The 14620-nt window shown below is 41.9% G+C and overlaps 1 protein-coding gene across 1 annotated transcript in view; it reads right to left on the reverse strand.

Annotated features, from left to right (window-relative positions):
- The window catches only part of LOC126484872 (neuronal acetylcholine receptor subunit alpha-7-like), a 330385-nt gene extending 316214 nt beyond the window's left edge, over positions 1-14171 (reverse strand). Inside the window, exon 1 of the mRNA XM_050108467.1 lies at positions 13992-14171. Within this exon, the coding sequence (XP_049964424.1) occupies positions 13992-14171 (180 nt within the window). The remainder of the gene's footprint in view (positions 1-13991) is intronic.
- Positions 14172-14620: the final 449 nt, after the last annotated feature.

The raw sequence follows: 14620 nt of genomic DNA on the forward strand, positions 1-14620 counted from the left end.
ACAAATTGCTAGAACATTAGTTTTATCGAATGCAAATCGGTTTTAACTGTTTTTTCTCTTCTGTGAATTGTATTTTCCTGTTAACATGCGCAAAGTTTCAAATGTAAGTACGTAGCGCAATATTTCAAAAGTATCACGTAATTATGACGATACGAATAGACGAAAACGCAGGAAGTATGACGACAGTTATTTGAATTTCATGTTTACGTTTTATACTGTTGGAAATGAAGGAAGAGCGCAGTGTGTCATTTAGTTCAAAGTCCTAGCTACTGGAGTATGCTTCCAGACAAAATGAAGTGATGTTTGAAGGCAAATTGGTAAACGACACACGAGAATACAAGTTCAAAGAAATGACAGAACAAGGAAGACTCTCACTAACCAGGCTAGGATTTCTAAAATGGCTCATCTTTCATCTTACGAAGTTGCCTACCATGTAGCAAAGAGTGAGAAACCTCACACCATAGAGGAAAACCTTATTTTACCGAACATAATATATACTGTAACAGGTTAGTCAGTTGCAAAGTAATTGGCAAGTGTTCGTTTGAAGGCAACACTATTAGTCGTGGAGTACTCGATATGGTTGACATCATTAACGATTATCTGGTTGAAAACGTCAAAAGTAACGGCGATTTTGCCATTCAGTTGGATGAAGCTACTGACAGTTACCATGACGCGCATCTAATTTGTTACTCGCAGTTTATACATGACAACAAATTTCATGAAGACAAATTTAGCTCCTGCCTGCTACGCCGGTTTGCAAACTATGATCCGAAAGAGACTACTCATGCTATTTGGACACGCTTTTTTATTTACCGAGAAGCACTGGTATCAGAAAGCATGAGCTCCGTCCTTCATGAGGGTCTTCAAATGGCACTGTGATACACTTCCTTAAAAATCGGCCACTTAAACCGAGATGTTTTCAATAAATTTGCCTTGATATGAGGGCTGCTCAGATTTTCATAACAATTACAGTGGAAATGGAAATGAGCATTTGGCGTCATTGGCCAGGAGGCCCCTTGCAGGGCAGGTCCGGCCGCCTTGGTGCAGGCCTTATTACAGTCGACGCCACACTGGGCGACCTGCGCGCCGGATGGGGATGAAATGATGATGAAGACAACACAACACCCAGTCCCTGAGCGGAGAAAATCCCCGACCCAGCCGGCAATCGAACCCCGGCTCGTAGGACGGCAATCCGTCACGCTGGCCACTGAGCTATCGGTGCGGACAAGAATTACACTAACTCTTGCTGGCTTTCGCTTGGCAATGTCTTGAAAAGAGTGTGTGAATTCAGAAATAAACTTCACTTCCTTTGTTCAAGAGAAATAATTGAGTGTCAAGAAGTTCGTAGACAGTGATCATTGTGAAGTTGACGCATGTTCCTAACATATTTAAAAAGCTCAGTTCACTCAATGAATCTTTTCAAGATAATGAGACAAATGAGTTCCTGTTGACCATCTTCTTCCGTGCGGATGCACAAGCAGTGCCCGAACTCTTACGGGAATCGGCAACAAGCCGCGAGTAATGAGTATAATGGACAGGAGCACTATGAATATAGTGCGGGACAATAAGTTGGGAATGTGGGTCTCACTGGAGGCGTGTCAGAGATAAGTCCCTGCAGTCGCACTATCCTCTGTGTCCTCGGAGGCTCAGATGGATAGAGCGTCTGCAAGCAGGAGATCCCGGGTTCGAGTTCCGGTCGGGGCACTCATTTTCAACTGTCACCGTTGACTTATATCAACCCCTGTATGCAGCTAAGGGTATTCATTTCATTGTAATTTCTTTCTAACGAGCTGCATGGTTTTTATTCTTTCGGACATGTCCGGAAGAACAGATACCATCTTCATATATAGTCCATATATACTAGAAATGAATAAATACGACCATTGTGGACCTAGGAAAATATTTTCTGTTTTGGCTTGATAGTCTGCAAAAATTATTGTGTGATGTAGTATAGCACCATGATTTCGGAGATCTTGTTACTTTTTCGTATGAAATGGCAAAATGAAGTTCTCAGCAAGTTGTCACATACGAAAGCTTGAAATATATTCTTCTAAATGTAAGATAAATAATACGGAAGGCGTGCAACGAATGGCTTACTGAAGTCATGCTCATTCCAGTGTGACACAACAGATATTGACATTTATCAATTTAATAGAAAATAATCGAAGCTCAGGCCAATTTATGTTGGTTCGTACAGACTACTTTATTACGTTCGCACACAAGACAAAGAAACAACCATCCGCTGCGTGTAACAAAATGTAACATCGCGTCTAACCTTGATAATGACGTCAATTTGGCACGGAAGAATGTTCCCCGTTTTATTCGGGTACGAAACTTACATATCGACAATTCTGCTGTTTGGTAACTCTACTGGATATAAACTCCTATTAGTGACATCATTTGCATAGTGAGTAACTGAAGAAACTTCTAAGGCATCTATCTCCGTTCCAGCAACAGCCTTGTAGATCATTTGTTGACTAAACTGAGGTGACAAAAGTCATGGGACAGTGATATGCAGATATACATCTGGCGGTAGTATCGCATGCACAAGGTTTAATAGGGCAGCAGATTGGCGGACCTGTCATTTGTACTCAGGTTTCCGAACTGATTACGGCCTCACGACGGGTATTAACAGACTTCGAATGTTGGCTCTGGCTCTGAGCACTATGCGACTTAACTTCTGAGGTCATCAGTCGCCTAGAACTTAGAACTAATTAAACCTAACTAACCTAAGGACATCACACACATCCATGCCCGAGGCAGGATTCGAACCTGCGACCGTAGCGGTCACGCGGTTCCTGACTGAAGCGCCGTTAACCGCACGGCCACACCGGCCGGCCTTCGAATGTTGAATGGTAGTTGGAGCTAGACGGATGGACATTCCATTTCGGAAATCGTTAGGGAATGGAATATTCTGAGGCCCATAGTGCCAAGAGTGTGCTGGCAATGCCAAATTTCAGGCGTTCGCTCTCACTAAGGACAAAGCGGTGGCCTACGGACTTCGCTTAATGGCCGAGAGCAGCGGCGTTTGCGTAGAGTACTAACAGTCAAACAACACTGTGTGAAATAAACTTAGAAATCAATGCGGGACGTACGGCGAATGTATCCGTGAAGACAGTGGGCGAAATTTAGCGCTAATGGGCTGTGGCAGAAGATGACCGACTCGAGTGCCTTTGCTAGCAGCACGTGGCCACTTCTGCGCTCGTGCCTTAGTGGTTAGGCACTAGACAGCTGGAAAATCTTGGCCTGGTCATACGAGTCCCGATTTCAGTTGTTAAGAGCTGATAGCAGGGTTCGAGTGTCGCGCAGACCCCACGAACCTTTGGACCGAAGTTGTCAACAAGACAGCGGTCAAGCTGGTGGTGGCTCCATAACAGTATGTGCTGTGTTTACACGGAATGAACTGGATCCTTTGGTCCAATCGAACCGATTATTGACTAAAAATGATAATGTTCGGCTACTTGGAGACCATTTGCAGCCATTCATGGACTTCATGTTCCCAAACAATGAAGGAGTTTCTATGGATGACAACGGGCCCCAGTTGTTCTTGAATGGTTTGGAGAACACGCCGGAGATCCGAGGGAATGAATTGGCCAATCAAATCTCCCCAAATAAATCCCACGGGACATAATCGAGAGATCAGTTCGTGCACAAAATCTTGTATCGGCAACACTTTCGCAATTATTGATGGCTGTAGGGGCAGCGTGGCTCAGTGTTTCTGCAGGGAACTTCCAGCGACCTGTTGTTAAAAATAAGCCGGGAATGGTTATAAAACACAGAGGGTTGGTTATATTTGTGTCTAATGAATTTACTATTGGTGATGAGGCATTAATATCACGGTTAAACGTTGTGCATGCTGACTGCCACATAATTCATTGCTTACATATGAAGGAGGAGGTGGCGTCGGACACGTCGGACGTTGAGGCCGAGTAGGAGGTTGTATGCATTTCGTCGGACGAGAATGATGACCCGGGCTCGCCGTGCACGCCCGAGGCGTTGGATACGCCGACGGAACATTCTGACTAGGCCATATTTCGGCAGGATGTGTAAATGGCGTACGGAGTATACACAGTCCGACGGTTTACGATTTGAATATGGGAAAATGGGTGCAACGGAGAAATATGACGAGAATGCTCAGAACTTCAGTACACTAAAGCATTATGACATTAAGGACGAGTTTAACTTCTTTGCAAATAAATATGCATCTGTAATTATTAACAAGATTGTAACATATGTTTATAGGATTAATGTAAGAGAAGAAAGACTAACACTTGATGACAGAGCTAATAAAAAAATATTTGAGGATCAAGGTGCACTGGAAAAAGTACGACTTGTGTGTAGTAATAAGTTAGGTCCCTTTAATTTAATACCGGGACGTTCTTCAGGCGTTTCTTGGCGAAAGTACAGTAGAAGGAATCGTTTTAAATTTGTTACGTTTTCAAAGCCAGAGACCAGTGCAGATATAACTAAAGTAAAATCGTGGACCGATTTGGAGAATCAATGCAATTGTAAGAACAAACTGTTTCAAGGTGTCAATCCATTTTATATTGGTTTAGAAATAGCTGGAGACAAACCAGCGAAAAACGATGTTGTACAAAGTGAAGTAAAATATGTAACGTTTGTAGTTAGGAACAGAGTGTATATGACTTTCTGTAAACGTAAAGGTACGGTTACATTCTAAATAAAGATTATTCTTTACAGCATATATCTGCGTTGGAATTTTTTTATGGAAACTCCCTATGCAATTGTAAGAACAAACTGTTTCAAGGTGTTACTCCATTTTATATTGGTTTAGAAATAGCTGGAGACGAACCAGCGAAAAACGATGTTGTACAAAGTGAAGTAAAATATGTAACGTTTGTAGTTAGGGACAGAGTGTATATGACTTTCTGTAAACGTAAAGGTACGGTTACATTCTAAATAAAGATTGTTCTTTACAGCATATGTCTGCGTTGGAATTTTTTTTATGGAAACTGGGACCATATCCGGAACTACCCAGACGACCTGCGCCTGGCCTTCCTTGTTCCTACTACTCAGCAACGAATCGACGATTTAGCTTTAACATTTTATGGAAATAAGATTAATTATTCTGCTGCTGTAATTGTATTAGAGGAGTTGTGGTACTACAAGCCTAATTTGCAGCAACTGATTGACAGTTTTCGAGATGCCTATAGGGAGTTTGTATTTATGCCTAATGGTGTGAGGTGCGCACATCGCTACTACGATTTTAGGCAGGGTAGATACAGACCATTGTGGTATAATTATTAGAACCTCAATATTAACTGTGTAGTGTAGTGTATATTTACGCATTCTGTATCGCCACTGTCGTTTATTTTGAACAGGACAGCGACTGTGTCCACGGAGTCTTCGGTGGCTGCATGGCTGAATTAATTCTTGTTAATTTACAAGCCACGTTATTTTGGATAAGAACCTAGAGCTTTCGATGGATTCTCCGCCATCGTCGTCAGGAGCATTTAAAAAAAAAAAAAACACTGACTGCTGCTGAAGGTGCTACATTTGTTAGAAGATAATACGTACTGGAAGCTCAGTAGATCTGATACAGGCCATCATCAGAAAGACAGGGATGTTGTGAAAATGTCCTAGTTCGCCAAACGATGTGATGAAGAAATTTATGCCTCCTGCTACCAGACCTCAAAGACTTTATGGAATGTTGAAGATGCACAAGGAAGATACCCGTCTAAGGCTATTGTTAGTGCAATCAGTTCGCCCACTTACAGACTGGCAAAACACCTGGTAGGTTTATTATTACTCAAAATGGGACTTTGTGAACGCTAGGTCGTCAGCTCACAGACATTTCTTGAGACACCCAAGAAAATTAAGAGAGATGGAAACGACGTAACCATTGGTTTGAACGTAGTGGCTCTTTTTACGGGGGAGCCTGTACAAGTCACGCTGGATCTTTCGGTCGAATAGTTTGCACTTTGGATCGTCAAGTTTTACCGCCATGCTCTAAGGACAACGTTCATGATGGTTGTGAATAAGTTTTTCCACTTGAGCCAGTGTACACACGAAACTACAGACCCTGTATAAACCTCTTAGACTTTTTGCAGATGAAGTCATCAGAAGATCAAAACGAATTACGATGTAATTTGGACTAAATATTTTCACGGTGCGAAAAGTGACAATTCATCGTGAACAGTACAAAATGTGAAGTGTTCCACAGGAGTACTACAAAAATTTCGTTAAATTTCGGTTTGATAATAAGTAACAAATTTAACGGTGCCGATCGAACTGCATATCTAGGAATTACAATTATGAGCAACCTAAGTTGGAACCATCGCATATAATACGTTGGCGTGGAAAGTGAACAAAACATTGTATTTTATTGCCACGACACTTAGAAAATGCAACCAGTCTACTAAAGAAATAGCTCACTCTACGCCTGTCCGTCCTCGATTGGAGTACTGCTGCGCGGTATGGGGTTCTGAACTGGCAGGACTCATAGAGAAAGGGCAGCTCGTGTCGTATTATCGCGAAGCAGGGAAGAGAGTGTCACGGATATGTTAAAAAGGCGTTTTCCCGTCCGGCGAGATCTTTTCACGAAATACAATCGTTAAATGTTTCTTCAGAAAACTAAATCATTTTGATTTTTACCATCTATGCAGAGAGAAATAATCATGGTGCTGAAATAAGAGAAGTCAGAGCTTAGGCGGAAATATTTAGATGTTAATTTTTTCCACATGCTACTCGAGAGTGGAACGACAGAGAAACCTCTCTGACAAACAAATAACTATGAATTTCAGAGTTATCATGTAGATATAGGTGTAGACTCTCTTACAAGCCTATTTTGGCCGTTATCACGGCTGAAGACGGTGGTACATGATAATAGCGTAATGGCTCAAGGTGGAGACAAATTTTTTGTCCGATTTTCTTATATTCTTTTTAAAGTCTTTCCTTGTAGACAGCTAGCGCGGCATGCTGTGAGAGATGCACGCTGCGCAGCGGGCGCGCGCTCTATACTCTCTGGTGGGGCTAAAATCCCTTTGATTACACGACGCCCCGACAACACGCTGAGTTCCTGTGAATAATTAGCTCTGCCGTTTGAAGCAAACTTCATTGAACTGACAGAGCACTTCTATCCTGCACAGGCCAACTGGATTAAGGCTCCGCCCCTTTGAGTGAGGCGCTATTTCACGTTTCACATAGTTACTCAGCGGAAACTGTCCTTCAGGGTTTGCTCGTAAATAACGCTACCTTTTAAATTCTCTTTTAATTAAAACATTAGGGTTTGTCGGCATGGTCTTAAGACTATGTTGCCAAGTGTGTTGAACATAGTTCTATAATACTTATCGGTCTGATATTCCACAGAATTACATCAGCTATACGAGAACTAGGTTGAAAAGAAGGATATTACAATAGCATATCACTATCTCAGTATACGAATTTTCAGTGTAAAACTCTAGCCGCTGTAGAGTGAACTGTCCATGGTACTTCCAAGTGAAACCGGATTTAACATTTCTGCCGAAGACAGTGCTACACTGGTAAGCATTTTGCGAAGTGTTACTTTTTCGTCATTCCCGCCATCAATCATGTTTCCATGCTGAAGTTTCGACTATATTGTATTTAGCATTGATTATTTTCTGTTAAGAATATATATTGCGCCAATGCCCTTGCCGCAGGGGTAACACCAGTTACCGTCAGATCACTGAAGTTAAACCCTGTCAGGCTTGACCAGCACTTGGATGGGTGACCGACCAGTCTACCGAGCGCTGTTGGCATGCGGGCTGCACTCAGCCCTTGTGAGGCAAATTGAGGAACTACTTGACTGAGAGATAGAGACTGAGAGGATGGAAATGAGCGTTTGGCGTCATTGGCCGGGAGGCCCCTTATGGGTCAGGTCCGGCCGCCTTGGTGCAGGCCTTTCGACGCCACACTGGGCGACCTGCGCGCTGGATGAGGATGAAATGATGATGAAGACAACACTCATATCATGAAAACTGACAACGGCCGGGAGAGCGGTGTTCTGATAGCATGCTCCTCCGTATCCGCGTCCAGTGACGCCTATCTTTCCCTCCGGACGGAGGAGAAAATACAGGATGCTGGAGACACTCATCGCAGTTTTTGAAACTATTATCTACACAATACTCAATCTATTAAGGGCAGATAGAAGAATTATCATAACAGCAGCTTTACGGTTAACACACCCAAAATTCTAACGAGAATAATTTAGAACAGAACGGATAATTAAGATTTGTTAGACTATGATCAATCTGATTTTATGAAAGATAAAGACTCGTGAGATACAATTCTGATTTATAACTTGAAAATGCAAGCAAGATATAACAAAAATAAAGGCACTCTACTAGAATTTGTCAACACAGAAAAAAGATCGAGAATGTATAAGTGTTGCAAGTTATCAGAAAACTGCACAAAAACGGGCATAATCTGAAAGGAAAGAGAGAAAATATACAGAATATGTGAGAGCCAAGTATGAATAATAAGAACGTAATAAGAACGAATGACCAGCAGAGAAACTCGTGGAATGAAAACGGCGTTAGCTAGGATGCAGTGTTTCTACTCTATCGCTCTACCTGCACATCGAAGATGCGTGGAAGGATTTGAAGGAAAGCTTTCGAAATGGTAAAAAGATATCAACGATAACACTAATGACATGCTATCCTCTGAGAAAACGAGGAAGAATTTCAGGTCTTGTTGAATGTAATGTACAGTCTAAAGCGTATGGACTATGAACTCAGAATAAACTAAGTAAAGATAAAAAAAATAAGGCAGTTTGTCGTTGTTTTCAAGTAATAAACCAAACCCGTAAGAAGCAGATTACGACAGGCGAGGAGAGCTTGGTTCGCCAGAAGGATTCTGCTAGTAGGAAAGAAACGCTCTTAACATGACAAGAAAATTTCTGAAAATCTGCATCTGTAGCACAACTGTTAAGGAAAGGAATCCTGAATTGGGGAAACCCCAGAAAGAAAAGAATCATGGTCGTTGAGATGTGCTGTATCTATGTTTCCGAAGATTAAGTGGGCCAATGAAATAAGAAATGAGGAATTCTCCGCATAACAGCCGTGGAAAGTAATATGTCTAAAAGTACTAACAAGGTGAACGTTCAGAATAATAGAGTGAACAGTACAGTGCTAAAATTCAATGGGAATATAGAGAATGGAATGTGTGAGATGCGTGGAATTCTCGCAAGGTATCCAAGAGATCTGGAATGAAACGGGTTCAAATGGCTCTGAGCACTATGGGACTTAACATCTGAGGTCATCAGTCCCCTAGAACTTAGAACTACTTAAACCTAACTAACCTAAGGACATCACACACATCCGTGCCCGAGGCAGGATTCGAACCTGCGACCGTAGCAGTCGCGCGGCTCCAGACTGAAGCGCTTAGAACCGCTCGGCCACACCGGCCGGCTCTTGAATGAAGTTATGAAGGTAGATACTGGCGGAAGTAATGATGTGAGTGTCTGCATAGTTCATTTGGTAGAGCATTTTATCGAGAAAGGCAAAGATTTTGGGTTCGTGTTCCGGTCTGACACATAGTTTTAAACGTTTGAAATATTGGTATTTTTATATAAACTCCTGTGGCCAGAAAATTGCACTATATATTTCATACGATATTTTATTACACATTTCCATCACATTCTTCTGGCTGTAGTAAACCGTATCATAATATAAAAAGATGTATGAACGCTTAAGCCTCCGTCAGGTTACGTAACACTGTACTACTGTCCTGGTGTCCATTGATATGATGAATTTTTATTCGTTCCTTTTTAGGAAGAAAGCAGGTACTGAGAGGTATGAATATTACAGAATTATCAGTTTAGTAATTCATGGCTGCAAAATACTAAAGGAATTGTTGACAGAAGAATGGAAAAACGTGGTAAGCCGACCTCGGGGAAGATCAGCTTGGATTCAGGAGAAATGTAGGCACAGGCGAAGTAATACTGACCCTTTATCTTAGAACACAAAAAGAAGAGAATCGAAAGCCAAACCTACGTTTATAGTTCTTGTAGATTTGGAGAAAGCTTGTGACGATGTCGACTGGAATACACTCTCTGAAATTCTGAAGGCAATGGCAATAAAATACAGGAAACGAAGGAGTATATACAGCTTGTACAGGAACCAGACGGCAGTTACAAGCGTCCAGAAACGTCAAAGGGAAGCAGTGGTTGAGAAGGGAGTGAGATAGAGCCTGTCCGCAATATTATTCAATTCACCAAGCGGTAAAGGAAACCAAGGAACAATACGGAGAACGAATGAAAGTTCAGGGAGAATAAATAAAAAAATTGACGTTTGTCGATGATATTTTAATTCTGTGAGAGACAGCAAAGGATTTGGAAGAGCAGTTGAGTGGAATGGACAGCGTCTTCAAAGGACGATATAAGATGAACGTCAACAAAAGTAAATCAAAGATAATCGAATATAGTCGAATTAAAACAGGCGATGTTGAGAGAAATAGATTAGAGAACGAGACACTAAAACTAGTAATTGAGTTCTGCTATTTCGACAGGAAAATGATGGCCGAAATAGAGAGTATATAAAATGAATACTGTCAATGGAAGGAAAAGCGTTTCTGAAGAAGAGAAATTTGTAAACATCGAATATAGATTTAAGTGTTAAGTAGTCTTCTATGAAGGAATTTGTGTGGAACCTAGCCTTATATGGAAGTGAAATGTGGACGATAAACAATTCAGACAAAAAGAGAATAGAAACTTTTGAAATGTAGTGCAACAGAAAAATGCTGATGATTGGGTATGTAGACTGCGTACTTATGAGGAAGTACTGAATATAACTGGGGAGAAAAGAAATGTGTGTCATTTCTTGACTAAAAGAACGGATCGATTGATAGGACACATTCTGACACATCAAGGGATCACAAATTTAGTATTGGAGGGAGATAAAGATTTTGAGGGCGACCAAGAGATGAGCACAGTAAACAGGTTCAGCAGGATGTAGGTTGCAGTAGTTATTCTTAGATGAAGATGGTTGTGCAGGAGAGCGCAGCAGGAGTACTGCACAAGGTCAGTCGTCAGGCTGAAGACCACAACAACAACAACATTTGTAGGAGTGAAGACAGTGGTTAAGTTGCGCTGCCCTAGTAGTATTACATACACTCACGACAGCCACTTATCGTAACGTTGGTTCAGCATTTTACAGCGCTATGCGGGCTGAGGGCTAGAAGAATTTTATGGAAATTTATTCCAGATATAAAAGCCTACAAACTTACATATTTTTCTTTATTGCTGCTTCATACTCTTGTTCCTCACAGGCTAGGGTGCGCTGACAACACTCCAACATTCACTCTACAGCTGCACATTGCACAAAATAGATAACTTAATTTTTTCTTTAAGGAAACACTGAAGATGAAGTATTTACTAAGATAATGATGATGTACATTATTTCATGATGTATGAGAATGAGATGTGAGTGCTCCTATTAACTATGAGATATGAATTTTGATGGGGATAACATGTCTGCGGATGTTTTGTGTTGGAATATGTGTGTGAGTATGCGGACCGTATGGCAAGTGCAGGGTGTGGGTATCAGATTGCGGGTGAGGTTGCAATGAAGTAGAAGTGGGATTGGAAGGGATCGGAAAAGAAGGTTTTGAGGTGTTGAGATGTGTGGTTTCCACGGGAAACACGGCCGTTCTGGAATTCAGACTGTGACTGACTCAGAATTTGTCGGAGGATGTGAGGAAAAGGTGGATGTTTTTCAGGAGTGCTACGATGAGGCGGACTGTGTCTTTAACTGTGGGAGTAGGACGGAGAGAGTTACTTGCCGTTGTAGCTTCACTGGATCTGAGAAAGTAGGATGTAGGATTGGGTAGATTAGACCAGGGGCGACGAAGTGTGCCTGGCTTGGGAATTGGTAGCTATGACGTTAAGGTGCATGACAGATTGAGCTCTGAGGAAAATTTGGCAGAGTTTAGTTTCTTGCATGTTCTGTGTATCAAATTTGCCGCAGCTTACTATAATGTGGCAAGTGGCAGTAGGTTAATAAATACAGTCCATTTTTCTTCCGAATCTACGGCTATATGCAGGCCACTTACTCTATTCCTTCCTCCTTTTATTTTTTATTTTTTCGTGACGTACAACGAAATTTTATGACTGTGACGCAACCAGATACTTACTATCCATTCAGAAATTCGTCTATGACACAGAAGAAATTTTCAAATAGAAATGATTTCAATTTATGTTTAGTTTTGTTATTCGCAATGGAGGTGCTCAAATATTTTTATCTTGACATTGTTTACAGTTTCTGAGCAAGTAAGTTGAAGGCTATTCTTTACCCAGTGTCATATTTAAAAACGCTACTATTATTTTTAAATTGTGCCTGATCCTTCGCAACAAACTCTGTAAGAGTGTAAATGTATTTTGAGGCTCATCCTAGTATGCCTAATTTTTTTATGCAGTTGCTTACGTGAAATTCGAGAAAGGGCCCCTGATATTATCTATACGTGAGTCACTTTTGTGTGCAATTAATATTTTGTATCTTTGTGTCGAAATGCTCAAGAAAATTAATGCCCCAGTAAGCAAAGTAATTTGCTAATGATTTTGTTATCAAAATCAGCAATTACATGGGAGCAAATATTACTGAACTTAATTGTTTGAGAAGATCTATAATATGTGATTTTCGCTTCAAATTCTAATCAAAATGCACACCATGAATTTGAACAATTAGTTTTAAGATTTCCTTTCCTCTGTGCTGTACTGTTACCGCTGCATATCTTATCTTGTACACATTCTTTTCTATGTTACTCGATAGACCATTTACCAAACACATTGATAATGCTTTCGAGTATTTCGTTTATTGGTGTTATATAGTGGCTGGTATGGTGGACTCAGTTCCTTCAATTTAATGCATTCGCCAGAAATTTACATGAGAAATGATTTCCGAAAATCAGATAGCAATATATAATCTTACACTGAGGCCTTACGTATTTATTCGAATATACAAAGTCGTTTTTGTTATGCGTGTACAGCATGGATGCTTGTCATGACCGCGAAAACAAAAGTAACGTAAGGAAAACAGCCTGAAAATGAGGCCTGTACAAGAAAAGGAAAACTGGCTAATTTTACCCAAGTACGCTCTGGCCAGACGCAAATTTGCATAATAAAAAAACACTGCTTCTGCTCCATTAGTCCAAGATGAAAGGCCATTTATTTGTGGCAAGGACAGGAGTTGTCCCGGAATTGAACCCTGTGGGACATCGGTAGTAGCTTTTTCCCACTCAGCAGAAGATTCATCACGATCCTTTGCTCTCTGTCATGCAAATATTAAGTGACTCCATATCCGCATCCAGTAACGCCTATGGGCTGAAGATTACACGGCGGCCGGTCGGTATCCTTGGGCCTTCATGGCCTGTTCGGGAGAAGGAAATATTAAGTGATTCACTTACTCAGTGTACATCGAAAGTGATGAATTTCATCTTTCTCCAAAAGAATGTTGTGATTTGCTCTGTCAAATGCCTTGGTCAGACCACAAAAGAATGTCACTAGGTGAAATCTTGCCAATCAGGTATTTCAGCATATTGTGAGTGAAATGGTAGGTGGCCGTTCTGGAATTCAGACTGTGACGGACTCAGAATTTGTCGGAGGATTTGAGGAAAAGGTGGATGTCTTTCAGGAGTGCTACGATGAGGCGGGCTGTGTCTTCAACTGTGGGAGTAGGACGGAGAGAGTTATGGTGGTCCATTGGACTGTCGCCCGGTGAGATGAGGACATTGGTTTCAAATTTTGTTGAAAGAGGTCTAACTTTGCAGCTTTTAGAGTAAGAAGTTTATCACAAAGCCTGCTCAGCATGGTTGTGGGACACAAGAATGGAGAGTGAAATGCTCTGTGTGACAACACAGCGGTGCCTATTCGCGGGGTCATATCGTATAGTAGTATTTGCAGACTCTGTGCCTAAGCAGCAGTAGGTGAGTGGGATATGGGGCTGCTGCAGCGCTGCGCGGGCGGAGAGCGTCGAGGAGGCTGGGCGCGGCGCAGCGTGGCACGGCGCGGGACTCACCACGTCTATGATCTGCTGCAGCGTCAGGCCGAACTTGACTTCCAGCGGCTCCGACTCGTTGGCGACGGGCCTCTCCAGCGTGTTGTAGGCGCCCAGCAGCCGGTTCAGCAGCTTCTTCTCGTGGGGCCCCTGCTCCGAACCTGTAACCACAAGGCGATCTGCACTGCTCTGTCCACTCATACGGGACACTTTCAGGAATATTTCCTGAGTTATGTTAGATTCCGTGGGAATGATTGTGCCCCACGACGATGATGTAATCTAGGACAGAAAGAAGGTCCACATAGGTCGTAATATCATCTGCCGTTTTTATTGCACTGCAGATCTACATTCCAACTGACAGCGTAGCTCTCATTAGTGCTATAAATACAAATAATACAAGACTCAGACATACACTCCTGGAAATTGAAATAAGAACACCGTGAATTCATTGTCCCAGGAAGGGGAAACTTTATTGACACATTCCTGAGGTCAGATACATCACATGATCACACTGACAGAACCACAGGCACATAGACACCGGCAACAGAGCATGCACAATGTCGGCACTAGTACAGTGTACATCCACCTTTCGCAGCAATGCAGGCTGCTATTCTCCCATGGAGACGATCGTAGAGATGCTGGATGTAGTC

The sequence above is a fragment of the Schistocerca serialis genome, chromosome 6 (assembly GCF_023864345.2).
Source record: "Schistocerca serialis cubense isolate TAMUIC-IGC-003099 chromosome 6, iqSchSeri2.2, whole genome shotgun sequence".
Classification (NCBI taxonomy): Eukaryota; Metazoa; Arthropoda; class Insecta; order Orthoptera; family Acrididae; genus Schistocerca; species Schistocerca serialis.